Source organism: Cupressus sempervirens, chromosome 1, assembly GCF_028749045.1.
Source record: "Cupressus sempervirens isolate cs-2001-9-10 chromosome 1, ASM2874904v1, whole genome shotgun sequence".
Lineage (NCBI taxonomy): Eukaryota > Viridiplantae > Streptophyta > Pinopsida > Cupressales > Cupressaceae > Cupressus > Cupressus sempervirens.
Window position 1 is genome coordinate 76,640,868 of NC_143118.1, and position 19,576 is coordinate 76,660,443.

General features: G+C 34.6%; 1 protein-coding gene across 1 annotated transcript; it reads right to left on the reverse strand.

Moving 5' to 3' along the window:
- Window positions 1–257: 257 nt before the first annotated feature.
- LOC149576287 (putative 2' cyclic ADP-D-ribose synthase BdTIR) lies at window positions 258–18,842 on the reverse strand. The gene is made up of 2 exons (XM_089794203.1): window positions 18,736–18,842; window positions 258–675 (listed from the first exon to the last, which is right to left on the reverse strand). The coding sequence occupies exons 1-2, from the start codon at window positions 18,840–18,842 to the stop codon at window positions 258–260; spliced, it is 525 nt and encodes a 174-aa protein (XP_089650329.1).
- Window positions 18,843–19,576: the final 734 nt, after the last annotated feature.

Genomic DNA, 19,576 nt, shown 5'->3' on the forward strand with positions numbered 1-19,576 from the left:
ATGAATCATTTAAACTGATTGAAACAAACTTACACATAACATTCAAGATATGATTTATTTAGATTGTTCATCTAAAATTACAATAGCTTATCCAATAAAATCTAACTTACCCAATAAAGCCCCTCTATAAATAAATATTTTGGAGAGCCATTTAAACAACTTGAAACCTAAAGTATGCTACACAAGCCAAAATTTTATGCGCTGAGTTTAAAATAAAGTAAGAAATACTTCTTCATGGAAAACACACAAATAGAGTCTTACTGATAGTGTTTGTTGAATTCATATCCAGTGATGAATGAGACAAAGTGAAGGGCTTCCTTCCACTCTTGAAGCTTGTCTAGGTACCTGCCCTTCTTTTCATATTCAGAAAATGCATTTGCATAGGCTCCATTTTGGATGTTACGAAGATCAGCAGGAGCATCATCATAAAACACTGGTATAATCAAAGACTTAGTTTGTGACATGAGAGAAAGCTCAGCCAAACACCAAGGAGAATTTGCATAACCTTTGGAGAATATGGCAATTTGAACTGAAGCAGAGCTAATAGCATTTTGAAGGGTAGAAGGAAACAAGTCTCCCAAGTCCATCTCTCTCGAATCAAGAAAAACTAGAACTCCCATACCTTGAAGAATATTGTAAATTGGCAGAGCCAAAATGTTTTTCACATCAGGACCCCTGTCATTGTTAGTATCTTATTGAGCTTCACTTTGTTTCGAGAATAGTTTAATATTCTCTACTAAATAGGGCCAACCATGTGAAGGTGGAAGCTCATTTGGCACCACCCCCCTCCCCCTAACATCACTCTACATTCCCCATTAACATCTAAAATTCATTAATTCTTTCAAAAATTAATAAAATGTAACATTCAATCAATATCACATGATAACATTCAGTCAATATCACATGATAACATTAATTAACACATTAGATTCATTAACATGCAACATTCATCAATATTCTGCATTAACACATAATTCATGAAAATTCATTAGCACATAATTAAATTCATTGAGACATAAAATTCAGTCATTATCAATTAAGGTATGTAGATGACAATCATTTCTCTTTTTTTTTTTTTTTCTTTTTTCTATGTAAGGTCTAAGAGGAGCATCAGCTTCATCATCAATTCCCCCCTCATCATTTTTTCTGTTCTCTATTCTCGATGATCTCAAATTCCTATGATGTTGCAAAGGGGGGTACTCTGGAATAACAAATAAAAGAGTTAAATTAAAAATAATTTATTATAATTGTTACAAGTATTTAATTATTTTAAATAACATAACTGTGGCGCTCTTTACCTAATCTAACCACATCATTTTGTCTATACTCAACATCAACACGCTCATCAACATCAACCCCTTGATCCTCTACAGCTACTATACAAAATGTTACATTAATCCAAACACCAATTGCAATTACATATAAAAAATTCAATAGCAAATGTATACCTCCACCACTAGGATGCACATCATGTGAACCTTCAGCATCCACAGATTGTGTAGAAGGATTGTCAACCTCCATTCCAACATCCTACGCATTGTTATCATTGCTTGCATAAAACAGATATACTCACTTTATATTGGAACATAACATCAAATAGACTAATTGGTAAAGTATTCAATTTGAAATAAATTTCATTTAGCTTATTTACCTATGGCTCAAATGCATCATTATTAGAACCTTCCACACTGATTTTACCTCATAGCCATTCAGCCACGGCTCTATAGCCTTGTTGGAAGCCAATTCTCTTATCCTCTTCTGTGAGGCATCTCTTGAACTCTGAGCCCTAAATTTTTGCGTGGTATGGTGAATTTTACTTGCATTGTTTCATCAACCAATGGAGCATAGTTAAAATATCAAAAGGAAATGGTAAATAGTTAACGGGGTTTCCAACCCTTGTTACACAATATATAAAAAATTTGATACAATTTTTCATTTACTAACACTTACAACTCATGCTTGAAGTTTCAGAAAACCACTAAAGCCGAGCTTGTGTGTCCCGTGCTTTTCTAGTCTTGCCTTTGTTTCCTTTGATGTGTTAGGCAATCTATGAAAAGTTTGAAATATGTTAGATAGTATAAATATAGAGGTTAATTAGTACATAATTACATTCTCAATAGTATCACATACCTTGATGTACTCTCTACTGGTGTAATATTATTTTTCTTGTCAGCTTTATACTTTCCATCCAAAATCAGAGCCTTCCACTCAGCCTTAGGAACATAGGGCAAATGCTCATACCTGGGGTTATCCTATAAATTTTTTCTATACTAGTCCCTAATATACTTCAAACATAAACCAGCTTATTCAAGGAGCTTGTTTCTCTTGAATGCATGAGGTCCAAAGAGTTGGGTCATGCTCTCTATAAGATCATCCTTCAACTTTTTGTCTTGGATATTCCACCTTTTAAGTAAAAAAAAACATGTTAGACTCATAAATGAAGTGAAGCTACCTTTAATATAGTTCAAGAAATGGATGAAAAGGAAAACTATTCTAGCAATGATATGAAATCAAAATAGTGATTTGGAGCTTTAGTTAGGATATGATGTTCCACCAGGTATGCAAGGTGGGCCCTAATATTCGTAAACACTCATCACCAAGTTTTTTCCAAAAAACATCATTCCCAACAAAACAATCATGGGATCATTAGTCGATGAAGAGTGATAAAAAAAAATTACTATTATATCACTATAGAATAATAATAACTTTAAAGTACGTAGAACTTTGGCTACTTTTTAATTGAATTCCTTCATCGTCACTGACGATCAATATGACATCCTTCACCGTTCCTGTACTAGGAACATAGGAACATCTAGGAAATGATGTTGTAGCTTCTATTGCAAAAAGTTTCATAAGTTTCATAAGTCTTTGTGATGAAGTATAAAAGAACAAATGATAATAGATGTTAAAAAGTTGTAAAAAAAAATTGTTTGTTGCTGTCATAAGAGAGAAAAAGAGGGATTTGTGTACTAGTAGATGGTGCAATAGTTGATGCCTGTAAGTTGCATGTTGTTGACTCAACAGTTGAAAAGAGATTTGTGGTTGTCCTGGATGGAGCTGACATCATCATAGGATATAATTGATTTGAAGCTGAAGAATAAAATTTTTAGAGCATGCATAAATATAGAATGTGTGGACTAGCATGGACAAGATTGTTGGAGCGTTAAAAAAAGGATTGTTTGAGCATGTGTTGACAATGATTATGGTCATTCCTATATATATTCAGTGGAAAACAGAAGTGGGGAATGGAACATGCAGTCTACCTGAACCACCTGCAACACCCTCATCATGGGAATGAGGCTCGAAATCATGCAAAAAACTCTGTCAAGACAATGCATCCATATTTTAATTAATGCCATAAAAGAGCATAACATAAAAACCATTATTGACCTCTTGTTATAATTAAAAATTTCATTAATACTTACTTTTAAGGTTTTAGAGGTGTGCAACAATTCAGATCCCCTATCTTTTATTTCCTAAGTAGTAGGCTTTATGGTTGCCATAAAATGTATAATTTCTTTGCCAATTTTCTTTAGCACCTTTTTAATTGAATCGATCAGGTCATCGGTCTCTGCTAAATCAATATAGAAAGGGTCCTCCTCAAGGGGGGGCTGCTAAGGGACTGGCACAAGTTCCTTTCCCTCCCTCTGACGACTGGCCCTTTGTGACAAAAATAGTACTAGTATTATCAAAATTACTCCAAAACAATGAAGAAAACAACATTAAAAAAATAACATTTTGCTTCTATCTAGTTTGCACAATTACAATGAGTTTTACCTACTCATGTGTAGATGAGCCGAGAACATCACCAGCATCCCCTCCAGGTGGTTGCTCCATATTGTGCCCCTGTGTCAAAGATCAAGTATAAAAATGTTAGCCAAAAATTTATTAACTAAATGGTATGTTGGAGTCATTGATTAGAAGTTGGTTTAATAGTATGTACCACACCCATGATAGTAGCCTCATTTGTATCTATGCGATTCAAATTGTAATCAATAAGAAGCTCTTTCCCTACACGTATTGATTTTATCGCACAAATGAATACACGATTTCCCTCATGAGCCTCAAATATGCAATTGGGTTGCTTTATAGTTGACCCAGGTCGTGTATTATACATAAAACCTGCAATATTCCTTATTTATTTTGGCCTTCCATCAATGTATATAGCCACACTTTTAATTTTATTATTGTCTTGTTGTTGTATATAATTTTTTGAGAGGGCATACCTACGCATACCTTTTTTTACATTGAACAATATGCATCCAACTTCTGTAATCGTAACATGGTCCAACATACTCCATCAATTCAAAAAAAAATTTGTAAGAAACCTTTATGCTGTCCATAGAAAATAGGCCCAAACCATATAATGATGATGATGCTATGTGATATATCCTCTCATTAACATAAAAAATCAGTGTTTATTGGAGGAAGTTCCTTGGGTACCTAATGTTTCTGTAGATGATGGTACCTCAAGGGCACCTCGATGTCACCTTTCATCTCATCATCATAAGAACATGACCCCCCTTGAGCAAGGTAAAGTTTCATGCATTTATTGAATTTCCTTCTAGTCCTTTGACCTCTAGTTAATCTCCCTATTCTAGATAAACTGCATGTCTCACTTTCCTCTTCTATTCCTATATTTCCCTCACTCGAGGAAGACGCTTCTGACAAATACCTATTCAATGGTACCTGAAAATGGAAGAGATCTTAGAAGACATCAATCTTACTATTGATAAGTGTATTAAATAGACTGTCGATAAGAAGTATTGACTTATACCTATCAATCCATGAGACTATACGGGATGCTCCTGAAAGGGGTTCAGTTTCCTGCAAATGTAATTCAATTATTGTGAGCATAATCACATCATAATCATAATCACATGCATCATAAGCATCAAATAAAAATTAAAAACATTAAAAGGTACACAATATAACACTTAAATCAAGCTCACATTATAAGCCTACTAGGGAAGTATGCCTAGTGAAGGGCTAAGCACTTATATTATGTTTTCCCTATGAATTTTATTCTAGGTACAACTCCCTTTTATTGATATTTAATGAATTCCCTTTTTTAAACTAAACACTTACGAATGCTTTTGACTTGAAAGAAAATAAGGCTCAATACATTCATGCATCAATATGTGTTTTAAATAGTTTTATTTAATTAATTTAGATTAGCAATACTCTATTTGTAGTTGAAACTTGTAGCTTTTAAATAGATAATGAATAAACTACGTAACCATATAAGACAAATATATTTCTATCAAGATATGAATATTAAATAGATTAAGGATTGATGGCATAACTCTAAATTTCATCCTCGTCGTTTTCATCATCATCATCATCATCATCATCATCATCATCATCATCATCATCATCATCATCCTCACCCTCATCATCATCGTCATCATCATCATTGTCATCATCATCATCATCAACATCATCATCATCAACATCAACATCATCTTCATCATCATCATCAGTAGCATCATCTACATCATCTTCTACTTCTTCAGTATCTTCTTCTTCCATCACATTATACTTTATTGGCCTTCCTCTTGGTTTATGTCTAACAACAAATGACCAACCCAGTTTATGTGGAACTTCTGAGTAAAATACCTGCTCACATTGGCTTGGAAGAACATAGGACTCATCCCCAACTGGCTTAAAAAATCTTGTATTAACCATTGTAAATCCATTATCATGTTCAATAACAGTTCTATCAGGATCATTTAGATTAAGTCATAGCCTATACCATTTGACAATGAAGAGTACTAATTTGAAGGAACTAAAGTCACACTCAAGTATATCATCCAAAATGCCATAGTATCAATTTTCAAACTCTCGAGGATGTAAGTCATTTCTAGATGAAATATTAGTCACTTGAAAGACTGTAGTTATTCCTGAATCACAAGTTTTCTTCATGTCATCCAACACTTTGACACAAATTTTTTGACCATTACAAAACATAGCCTTGTAGTGTTTAACTTGCAATAATATTTGAAACATGTCAAAATTATTGTATAATGAGGTTATAAACATACAGGTGATTAATAAATTTTTACGTACCTAGAAATCTCTTAAACCACGTGCTAAATCTATTTCCCTTTGCGTAACATTGGAATCTCCATTACAATGAGCTTCTTTAACTAATGAAGATACACCTTCCCATGTTAATGTCTGACCAAAATTTTGACATCATTCAATCCATACCATCGTCCAATCAAGATTGTTTGCAATATACAAATATGGTGCATCCCACTCTCGAGCACCTGTACAAAAGAAAATAGACAACTTACAACCAATTTACTTTGAAGATTAAGAAATAATTTATTACAATAACATCTTATAATTTATTACCTCTAACTTTCCTCAATGTAGCTTTCCCCATCAAGTACTCCCCTTCTAATTTTTTAAAAGGCTCGAGATCCCAAATGTGATCTACATGGATATTTGATGCAAACTTAGGAAGATATTTAGTAATGTACACCATAGTCTAGTATACCATATATCCCTCTACCATAGAACCTTCAGGATGTGCTCTTTGTCGAACCAAAGCCTTCAAAGATTTCAAGTGCCTCTCAACCATCCACATTGACCTAGTGTGTACAGGTCCACACAATTCAATCTCCTCAAATAGGTGTATGAGGTAGTGTTCCTGGGCATTGAAAAAAGTTGGAGGTAGACACTTTTGCATTTGACACAGTAAATGAGGAATTCTTCTCTTCCAATAGTTTATATCTTCTTTATGGATTTCTTTAGATGACAACCACCTACATTAAGAGATTCAAGTCACAAAAAAATATAGATATGAGACTTTAACAAATAATATACAATAGATTACATAGAAAGAAAAATAAATCATGAATATAATAAATAAATACAACAAATTGAATAGATATTATTGCTTACCTCATGTATTTCCAAGATTGTATATCACTTGTTTGATGTTATTGTTGAAGGGCTCTGGGAGAGATAGAGGAAGCACGTACTACAATAATTATAAACCAATCATTTTATTGTTTTCTAACATACCATAACGAACAATACACGTAGTTTATGAATATATTGTAAATACAGAAGAACATAACTTACCTTGATGAAAGTATGCCAATCATGCATTTTGAGCCTTTGCCAAAATTCACTTTTTTTTTTTATGAGATTGTTTATGTTCATAGAAAATCCTGTCGGAAATCAAATTTTTTGTATGACTTCTTTTATGGCATCACTTTGCTGCTCCATTAATAACCAAGGAAGGGCACTTATATTAATTTGATTTCTGTTGCTATTTGAGTGAATGAAATTCTTCAATGCATGATTGGATTCATGAATGTCATTAAAAATTTTGACAATTTTTTTTTTGTCACGCCTTCCATCTAATATTTTCCACAATGTCTCTGTTATATTCTTTCCAATATGCATAGTATCAAACAAATGCACAATTTGTAAGTGCTCATAGTAGGGCAACCTGCTAAATTGTCTGGGATAGCTTTTTAGTCCCTTTGGAAGGTTGTCAGTACTGCCTTGATGACCTTCATGATCATCAATTACACAATTAGTAAACAAAAATCACAATAGAAATATATAAATTAAAAATATAAACCATTAGGTGGAATGACATTACCACAACGATTAATTCTAATATATTTTAACTTCCATAGGCGAGGTGTCATTCTTCGTGGCTTTGATGTAGTCTCTTCTTTCCCATTGAAAAGATGTTTTTCATACTTTGACACTTATGATTCCTGTGGGGGAAGTGTCTACACGCATCAAACACCTGCTTTCCTAAACTTTTTGAATGACAAGATTTCATCTTTGGACCACAAACTAGACATGGAAATTTTCCCTTTGTTTGAAGACCTGCAAGATAATGATATAATTGGATTATTAAATATGTTGATTTTTATAATTAGAATTATCGTGCGCAACTTGAATTCACTATAACATACCACAAAAATATGTTAGCGCTGGGGCATCATGTATTGTCCATGCAAGTATTGCATGGAATTGAAATTGTCTTTGTCCTATTAGTCTCAACACATCATACATAGTGACACCATTCCATAACTCCACCAACTCGTTAATAAGAGACTCAATATATACATTCATATCCTTAACTTGATATTTACCTACTTGAATGAATAGTAACATTACATAATTATTGTGACCATTTTACTGATGGATTTGTAAGTACATGTAAATTAATAACTATCAAATGATAAGATACCTGGAACAATCATTGCCAACATAATGTGCTCCCTCTTTATTGACATCCACAGAGGAATGTTATCATTGATAACAAAAATAGGACACACTGAGTAAACAGATCTCATCTCTCCAAATGGATTGACACTCTTTGCTGCCAATGAAAGCTTGAGATTACGAGGTTCTTCTTTGAAGTGTTGCCACTTTTCCTCTATGTGCATAAATTCTGAACCATCCACAAGGATTTGAATAATGTAATCTTTACTTCTATTGCATGCATGATAATCCATAAATTGAGCCAAGCTACTACACCTAAATAATTGTCACATCCATGGAATAATGGGGATGTAATGAAGAACCTTTTGAGGTATCTTTTTTGTTATTCGATCTATTCGATATCTACTCCTATGACATATAGGGAATTGTGTTTCAAATTCATATTCTTTATAATAGATAATATGATCATTGGGAAAAGCATGTATTGCTTCATACTCCATTCCAATATCTTTCATAACAACATATAATTCTTAATATGAGCGAGGTAGAATATTTGATGGTGGTAATAGAAACTTGCCTATCAATCTACAACAAAATATATAAGTTGTTAATATAAATAATATTAGTGGTACATTATTCACCCTTTGTTAACTATAAAGACATATATGACATACCTTAACATATGTGACATTGTTATGTTGGGTAAACCATTCATAACCTTCAAGTTCAACAACAACAATACAACAGAGAGAAGAGTTGTTTGGGAGTCTTTGTATAGGGGCCCGTATGCTTCTCAAGTAGAGGTACATCGAGGCTATCATCATCATCATGATCAAATACGCTTGGAATAAATGTGTCATGGATCAATGTATTTATACCATCATCTTCAATTGTGTTTTCTGGTACATGATCTTCATCTTCCATGGGATCATTATCTTCACCTTGGATATTCACACCTCCATGTTCCTCCGCTTTGAAATCCATATTCTTTAGATTTTTTTGGTTCATATCATGTACTTCCCTGGGGAGATCAACCTATATAAAATTGATTAACATAAATAAACCATGATCATCAACTAATCATCAAGTGATTTCATATGTATATAAATTTTTAAAATGATATAATGAACAACTTACCAGTGAATGATAGTCATGTCCCCCTTCAATGTGACCATTCTCCCTACAATGTCTCTTAACTGTTTTGATTAGCAGTCTTCTACGGTTTAAGCCCTTACAAATTTTGCAAGGACAATAACATTTTCCATCACCTTTCCTTTTCAAGTTAGACCACAATCTATCGATTGTCTTCCTATTTTTTTCTTCACTTATATTATCTAACATGATCATTCTTCATAGGAAGCAAAAATCGAGCTATGAAAACTTCGGTCTACAACTTTCACAAACTAAGAAAAATTGTCTAAAGTACACAAATCTTCTTAGATCTAGCTAAATACTTTAATATTTTAAAAATACTTTCTTTGAATTTATTCCTAAGACATTTAACCCAATCACCTTGTATAACATTCAGTCAATTGCTCTAGCCAAATTTGTGGATAAGATTATTTATAAAACTTTGACCAACCTCCTGAAGGTATTATTTCAAGAGACCTTACAACATTAAGCCACTAAAAGTAATTTCAAAACATATCAGCTAAAAGTCTAGTTAAAATATACATTAGATTTAAAAATATATAATTTTCATACCCAAGCACGTGGCTATAACTCGTGCAACGACCTTCTTGCTTAGCTGTAGAAGCTCTCCAGCAATCAAATTATACAAGCTACAAGGCCTACCAACAATTTCAAAGCATATAAGCTATAAGGCAAGAAATATTACATGACATGGCAAAAGGAACAAAATCTACAAGCTTTAGCAAGACATATTAAACAACATCATAGTGCTAGAGAGATCACAATTATATGAGTCAAACATAGTCATGAAAAAGCACATAAATTAGTTATTATATGCAATTAAAAGATATATAGTTAGATAGGGACATCCATAGGGCATATTGAAGAAATGAAATAGTTAGATAGGGACAGCTAGAATTTTTCTTTCCCTTTGAAGAAATGATAGAAAATTTAAATCAAACGTCCACAAACTTGGATCAAAATTATTAGCAGGTATCTGTAGTTAATATTTATGATGCACCAATGCCAGAACAAATTTCTCAGCAGGCTTGAGGAGTTAACATCACCGATACTCAACTAGATAATGATTCAAAATAGACATTAACAACTACTTCTTGAGATGTAATTGTTGAAGATAAAAACAAGGCTGATGTAGGAAGCACATCTACTGAAGTGGTTTGTCATCGATGCACTCTAGTTGATGACAAACAAAGTTGCAATTTATCCCAAAGATGGATTTGATCAATGAGTTTTGGGTATAGGTAGTTAATTTATGTGGACTTAGATTAGTATTCATGGATGTGTTCAAGTGCTACATCTGTGTTCACTCAAGTTAGTATGAATATTCAAATCAGTTGTAGTTGATTCAGTGAAGATTGGTTGCAAGCCAACTACTAGGAAACAACTTACTAGTATTTCAGTTGTATCTATTAAGTGAGATTGAATGATGTTAAGCAAGCCTAGATCATGGTTGAAGACATGCTCATGATGCTATGTTCGTGATAGCAGATGTTGGAGATCATTCCATGGTAGTCGTTGAAATGTAAAGTGTGATATGTTCACTAGCAACCGATTTTGTAATTGAGATTTATTTTAGAAGTTGTAGAGTGTATCGTAATGTGTGAAACCCTATTGTAATATCATATTGAGGTCCTATATTACTCAATGTATATTGGAAAGTCCCAAGGTTGACTCAATTGGGTTTTATGACAAGGTATAAGGGAAATGTTCTTTCCTTGGTTGTAATAGTATTATGTGTAATTGTGTAAATTGATGATAAGAATGTGAATTTGATTAGAGAAGATAAGCAGATGATGTTGAGATTATGTTTAACTTCATAAGAATTGTAATGGAAATAAAGTTGTATTGATCAATTCACTTTTGGGGTATCTTATTGTAGAGATATGTTTTGTAAAACAATTATGAAGAAGCTTGGATAGTGAATTCAATTATCTTCCTCTTAGTGCCTAATATGGTTGAAACAAATCCTAACAAGTTTGAAATCTTCTAACAAGGATTCCAAGGCTCTTATTAGGGACTCATTTGTATTGACTGTATGTAACTTGCTCCTAACAGGGTCATATCCTCTTACAAAGAACTTTTATATTAGAACATCATCTTGTGGGTGCCATCCCCACCAAGGTTTTCCCTCTGATCAAGGCTTTCCCTAGTTAATAAATCTTTGTCATTTTTATGCATTTATCATCTTAAAATTGCTTCAATTGTTGGTATTGGAATTGGACTTAATAAGATTTGATAAGAAATCCTAGCTAGTAGAAAAGTCTTCCATAGTGCTAGATTTTGTGTCCAAATGGGGTTTTTAGTTTTGTATTATCCCATACAAATTTCTTAGTCCATGAATGCAGTTGTGGATAGTATTTCACAATGTTTAATAATAGACATTAGAAATTACTTTCTACCATTTAACAAAATGTTGAGAGTTTGAACACTAAAGGTAGAGCTTAAAATTTAAATGAAATGATACAAGTAGGATTCTAAAATTTGTATGGCTATGATGACAATGAAGAGAAGGTAAAATTATGTTCTTACAGAACTTATGCACCAAATCAGAGGATTTTGAAACTTTCTCAATGTTATTACCAATCTAAGCAAGGAATGTTTCCCTAAAATGTGTCTCATACTTTCAGTGGTAAAAGCATTGCTCATTTGCAATGTTACCTTTCCTTCAATTTTTACTATATTAAAAGTATTCTACTACTTTTATTTTACATGTGATTGGGAAGAAAGATCTCTACAATTATTCACTATTACATGCAAACAAGCAGAACTGTCGTGCAGTAAAAACTTTCTACATGTTTTCTAATCTCTGCCAACAAATGGCTGACAAAAATATACAACATTTTATCCCTTCACTTTGTGCTAAAAGGCAAATAAAAATTTGATAAAAATTGAATCATATGAGGAAGTCACACATAAATATTGATGGAGTCATTTCAAGTTGCTTGCCAATGTTGTATGGCCCAGTAAGATACTTTCTAAAACAGTTGGAAAATTTAGAACATACAAACTGCTTGCATGTCCCTAGATGATGCAGCTTATTTTTCTAAATCAAAACAATTACATCTTCATAGCAAGTGGAACATTGCTTTATCCTAGGTAAGAGAAACAAAAGGTATGCATCTACTAGGTCAGAAAGGATGCTAAACCCGATCTAATTTCTTCTTTTGCCTACTTGTCAAGTGGATCGTCTCCAATATAGAGGTCAAACAAAGACTCACATAATAGCTTGCTCTGAATGTTGCCAATCTCTTTATCATCAACTATATGGGAGTAATCAAAGAAAATTAGGTTCTGCAATTCCAAATATTGTGTATAATCTATACAAAATCTACATGAAAAGAATTACATATAAAAATTGAAGAGATCAAATGCTATCCATCTAGAATTGATATATCTGAGAATATTCCATGTACTATTTGTCTTCCAAAATTTTATATTTTTGTATTCATAATTTACTAAGATCAAACATATTATTTCCAAGATATTATAGGAAAAGGCCAATTCAAAATTCTCTTAAAGAAAATGCAAAACAATATGAGTAGTTGCAATCCAAAAAAATAAACATAACGTGCGATGAATAGTCAAATGAAAATAACTTTTTCTTGGATAGATTTAGAATCTTAATCAGCTAAGAACTAAATTCCATTCAAGGACTCAAATGAATCATATTTTGAAAACAAGGGTAAATCGAAAAGCGATGCTGCTTATATAATTGTAGAACCTTCCTTCCACATTTTAAGACATAACCTTGTCGATAGAAGCTTAAATGTAAAATAAGTACATAAAAGGATGGAAAACTTTATCTTCATTTCCTATCCTGTAAGTTGATTCCATAGCATGCATCACTATGTTCTTGCTCAATGTTAATCTTCTTGCTAAGAAAGATAACCACAATAATGCATTGAAGAAGTACATATATCACTTACTCTTTGTCCATAGGATATGACCAGGGAGCCTAGATATATCTATTTTTGTGCCATGGGGTGGCTTGTAATCATCTTTAAATTGAGAAGTGAATTTGCACTCAAATTATGTATTATATTAGGATATAAAACTCAATCAAATCTGCAACACAGGAAACTAAATCATGAAAGATCAAAGAACATAAGCTCTAAAACCTAGTAGATCGAGGTCAAACATCAATAGGGGTTAAGAAAGATGAAATAATATATGACTTCTCATAAGACTTGTCTATGATTCTTATGAAATAAGAAATAAAATGACATATATCTGGTGTGGATGCTTCATCCAGATTAAACAAGCAATGAATGTGTGAATATTTGAAGAAAGCATATTACAATCTCTACATGTCAAAAACCTGCTTTTGTTTTGGACCCATTCACTTGCACCCTCCAATCAACACTCATATAGAAATTAATCCATAGAAAAAATTGATACATTGCGCTTTTGGTGTGGAGTGACTGGACCATTTATACATAAGCTGAGAAGGTTTACTTTTACCTATAGTAATGTTGGGTTATTTTTCCGAAAGGAATAGGCAGCATGGCATAAAACTTTTCTCACATAATATGTGCACCAATAAGCTGCATGATATGGAATTATTCATACATTTCTATACTCAAATAAGCTACATGGCTTTAAACTCTTCTCACATTGATTCCTTGCATGGCATAAAAATTTGCCAGCTTCTAGGCCAAAGATCTTTCTTAAAAAACAAAGATTCCATCTAATTCGCAAAAGCCCTTAAAAATGCCAATGTCTAGAGATTTTAGGAATGGATTTCAATTATCATGAAATAATAATAATGATTGAAGAAAAAAGGATTCCAAGAGTAATGGGTTTGTTTGTTTTGCACCTTGCCATCATCCTCCTCCGAATGTTGCCTTGGCCCTTTCACCGGAATGATCCCTGTGTCAATTTCAAATGAGCAATTTTTTTGGTTTTTTTTTCTCTTATATCCCGTTACCATCATAATTGCGACATTTTTGGGTTATAATTGAAAAAAAAGGCCAAAAACACATAACATTTGCTGCCGTCGCAAATTTTTGTCACAATTCCAATTCAAATGTATTGGTGTTAGTGTCACAATTGTGACGTCTTCGGGCTAAAATTGAAAAAAAAAAAAAAACCAAAAACACATTACATTTTTTTGCTGTCACAAATTGACCCCTAATGTATTAGTGGATGCACCTATGAACTAAGACACACTGCGAATTTTGGCATCAAGCAAGATTGTTATGTTGAATAAAAAAAAAATGTGTTCTCTCAAAAATGAGATAGATTATTTTAGGCCTCAACATTATTGTCATGTAGCATTCAACATTTCATCAATAGCCCCCACAAGCTCTGAGTTATGACCCTTGGAAGATCAACCTTGACATGCACTTAGAGCACCTTGGAGACTCTTCTGTACAAGGTGGTTTTGAATGATGGAAGCTGGAACAAGGGTGTCAATAGGGTTCACCTACCCATCTAGAGCTAATGGCATGGACAATTTGTTGCCAAGATCAACAATTTTAAAGTTACACTATGATGCACCTATGAACTGAGGCATACTATGAGTTTTGCCATCAAGTGAGATTGTTGTGCTAAATCCAAATAGAATGTGATCTCTCAAAAATGAGATAGGCTATTTTATGCCTCGACATGAGTTTCATATAGAATTTGAAATTTCATCAGTAGCTCCCATGAGCTTTGATTTATGACCCTCAAAAGATCGACCTCGACACGCACTTAGAGCACCTTGGAGACTTTTGGTATGGGTTGGCTATGAATGATGGAGGCTCTTTGTGGTCAGAAAAAGGGTGTCAATAGGGTTTACCTACCCATCCAAAGCTAATTTTGTTGATGATTCGATGCCACGATCAGCAATTTCCAAGTTATGTTGTGATGCACCTATGAACTGAGGCACACTGCAAGTTTTGGCATCGAGGGAAATCGTTGTGCCAAATCCAACTGGAATTTGATCTCTCAAAAATGAGATAGATTATTTTAGGCCTCGGCATGACCATCCTATAACATTTTATGTTTCATCAATAGCCCCCATGAGCTTCGAGTTACAACCCTTGAAAGATCGACCTCGACACACACCTAGTCCACCTTGGAGACTCTTCAGTACAGGGTGGTCACAGATTATGGAGGCTCTCCATTGCTAGAATAAGGGTGTCACTAGGGTTCACCCACCCATTTAGAGGTAATGGCACTGACGATTTGATGCCAAGGTTAGCAATTTAAAATTTATGCTGTGATGCACCTATGAACTAAGGCACACTACAAGTTTTGGCATTGAGTGAGATCACTGTGCTAAATCCAAATGGAATGTGATCTCTTGAAAATGAGATAGGTTATTTTAGGCCTCAACATGGCCATCTTGTTGCATTTGATGTTTCATTGATAGCCCCCATGAGCTCTAAGTTACAACTCTCAGAATATTGACCTCGACACGCACTTAGAGCATGTTGGAGACTCTTTGATACAGGATGGCCGTGAATGATGGAGGCTCTCTGTGGCTAAAAAAGGGTGTCACTAGGATTCACCTGCCCATCCAAAGCTAATGGCACTGATGATTTGATGCCAAGATAATTGATTTCAAAGTTACGGTGTGATGCACCTATGAACTGAGGCACACTGCGAGTTTTGGCATCAAGCGAGATTGTTGTGTCGAATCCAAATAGAATGTGATCTCTCAAAAATGAGATAGGTTATTTTAGGCATTGGCATGAATGTCTTGTATCATTCAAAGTTTCATTGGTAGCCCTCATGAGTTCTAAGTTAAGACCCTCGAAAGATCAACCTCGACACTCACTTAGAGCACCTTCGAGATTCTTTGGTATGGTGTGGTTACAGATGATAGAGGCTCTTCATGGCTAGAAAAAATGTGTTACTAGGGTTAGTATTAAGTAAAAATATATATTTTTACCTCTCTCAATTTTTTGGCATTGGGCATAATGCAAGTTTGGTGTTAGTATGTATCAAAATCATCATTTTTTAAGTCCCTCCACATAAATTGCATTAAGTAAAATCATCTTTATTTCTTACATTAAATCAACAAGTTTACATTTACAATATCTCAAGTGTTTCATCATTATTACATCAATACACAACTACCAAAAATTGTAGTGTCAAAAATCATAGTGTTAATAAAAGTAGTGTCAAAAATTGTAGTATCAAAAATAGGATAGATTTTTCTTTATTTTGGTCCTTTTTTTTTTTTTTATCTTCATAAAATGGCTACTCTTAATGATGTACCTATATTCCAATATCATTAAAAATATTAGTAACTTATTGTATTAAACAAGATAATCATCGGTTCACCAAATCATTATGAAAAAAATAACATAAGAAGTAAATATACCTAGTCGAGTGTTCCACTAGGGTCCTCCCTCTATTTTAGGGTCTCCAATATGGCTTTATGATCAGCATTAGTAATAGTAAAAATTTCTTTTAATTTTTTTCTTCCTTGATGCTTCAACAACTTTACTTTTTTGCTATAATAAGATGTGAATATTTGAGATTTTTTTTGTGCTTCTGATAGTCTTTAGTGGGAATTCCATTCCTTCTAAGCATGTATATCTGCAACCATGTTCCAATGTCAACCACTGAACTAGTAGGAAATGTGAATCCATCATCATCTATGATCAATTGTGCAAGCTTTATTTTACCTCTTACATAATGTGCTAACCAATTATCTAATTTCTCATCATTCCCTTGTGGTGCAACCAATGCAAAGACATGTCCTGGCTGAAGAAGATCTCATAGATGGTTATGCTCAAGTGAACTTTATATGTCATCATTTATGATAGAGGGTATGATAGGAAATGGAGTAAGATAATGTGGAGCCCATGTGTCAACCCACTCACTCAACTCACAATGATCCTAATCACACCTGAAAAATACTAGGACAAAAACAAGCTAGTTGTCGTGTCCAAATGGTCCATGTACTAGAATCAAAGCTCTAGATGAATGCATTTTTTATGAATCACTCACTATAGTACAATCTAATATATCACCTATGGACCCTTCTTCAACCAACCAAAAGAACATGTGTACTACTAAATCAAGAGTCCTTGTGATAATGCTGAACTACACCAATCAATAATGCTACGAGCATCAAGAAGCTCTACTCTTGAAATATTTAGTTTCTCTTTAACTAGAGCTCTCTTCACACATGCCCCTGCTCCATCATGTTCCTCTTCCCATGGCCAAACTCAAAAAAACTCCAAATATGACACACCCCCCTCTCTATGTGCATCCTACACAACCAATAAAGCATGTGAGCATTCTTGAATTGACTTGTACAATTATTTGACCAAATGATATATCTATCCATAGCAATTGCATGCTCCTGTAAGGAATCAAAATAATTCTCAAAACAATGTTGCACAAACTCATGAGAGTGAGATCTATCATCACTCATATAAAAACAATACTCTCTAATAATCTTCTCATTATCTTCCACACTATCAGGGGCATGTCTATATGTTATGTGGACAAAATTTGCAATCTAAATGGAGTTGTAATACTAAGATTGTGTCTCATTTTGAGGTTTCAATGTGTACTTCTTAGCAAAGTCAACAACTAATATAATAGTGCCAATGGGAAAAATATCCTTACACATTCTAAATTGTTGATCCAACTGTTACCACATTTTGTTCACTCGCCAAAGATTCAAATTTCAAATGTCTAGCTCGTCCAACAGCTATTTTCCAAGTTAATATTATTTTAATGTCGAGCTTTATAACATATGTTTTGCGGCCCGCAAGTTTCTCTACCGTCAGATCTGAGAAAGATCTATGGTTGGCACTATCTCGCCATTGGAATCTACACGAGACTTACGTTCACAACATGGCACCCTTTCGCCATGTGTTCGGTGGGTCCAATGGGTTGAAAAAGTTCTACGGCGCCGTAGGCGCTATGTCATTATCGCGTGTTGGCCAAAAAATCTACATAGTGACATAGCACCTGCCGAAAAGGTTTGACGGTGGGCAGGTCGCATCATCAAAAAAGTTTCACGATGGAACAGAAAGTGTTCATGGTGGTGGGCGAGCATTTTTTGACGGCCAAAAGTCTCAAAAAGTGGTAAGGTGCCATGTCGCCAATGGAAAACCCACGAGTTTTCTGTTGCCAACATAGTGCCCAAACTAAAAATCAAATCGACGACAGGAGCAATCAGACAATTGGGTCCCATTTGTACCTCATCTGCACAATCAGAAAGCTTGGTGCCATAGTGGCAAATCAGAGGGAGCCACGTGCAAGAGAGAAGACATGTCATCAATTGGGTGCTATGGTGCTATGGGAATTTGACCTTAATTTTCTCATAGCGACATGGCGCCTAGTTGACACGTGGCTGCTCTATGGGGTCAAGCCTCGATTCTGCCAGGGTGGTGCTTTGTTGGACCAATAAGGAACTGCCACATATACCAAGTCTGAACACAGTCAGTAAATGGGACCAGATCTTCAGCACGGTCAGTGCAGTCAAGGGTTAGATCTCCATCTTCGGATCTACAGAGATCAACGATAGGCGCCATCGTGCTATAGAAGAGCTGCATGAGAATTATGATGGTGACATAGTGCCTAGAGGACACGTGTCCTCGTGGGTCTAGGGATGTTAGCAAGGACCTGTCAGATGGTTGGCACGTGGCCAGCTCCCATTGACTGATACACTGAGGGGCAGGAGACAACAATATATCTTTCTTGCCATTGGATTAAGTCAGATCGACGGAAGGCACCATGTCACCATGGTAAAATTGCATGATCTTTACCATAGTGACATGGCATCTTGCCGACACATATCTCACTAGCCCGGCCAAGGTTGGTAGTTAGTGACTGGCGGTTACGATTAATGATAACAGTCTTAAAGGTGGCATGGTTAGTTAAATAAAGGGAGGTCAACCATGGAGGACTTCCCAGGTGGCAAAATTAAAGGAATGTGATTGGCCCGCGTGGCCCAGTCGGCATATGGAACTGTTTGACCTCGTCGACCCTATTGATTCATGAACCAAGAAGAAAATGTAATCGATTTTATTGTGCGATCCGATCTTCATGATTAATCCTAACCTACCCAGAATGAATGCGGGGCGAGAAAGAGCACTCCACCATCTCAGTTGATCCATCTACCTAGTGAGAACATCGATGGCACCATTTTTAGTCCTCTCAGGACACCTATTGCAACAAGGTCAGATTTTGCTCAGATTTCCATGATTGTCCTCCGCAGGACTTAATGGCAGGTAGCTGCGAAGTCACTTTAGCAGGGAAAGGTCTC

Excerpts from the sequence above, each read along its gene's own strand:
- LOC149576287 (XM_089794203.1), bottom strand. The coding sequence starts at position 18,842 with ATGGCGCCTATCGTTGATCTCTGTAGATCCGAAGATGGAGATCTAACC. Across the intron at positions 676-18,735 it reads ACTGACTGTGTTCAGACTTG|GGGTCCTGATGTGAAAAACA; the intron begins GTATATGTGGCA and ends TAACAATGACAG.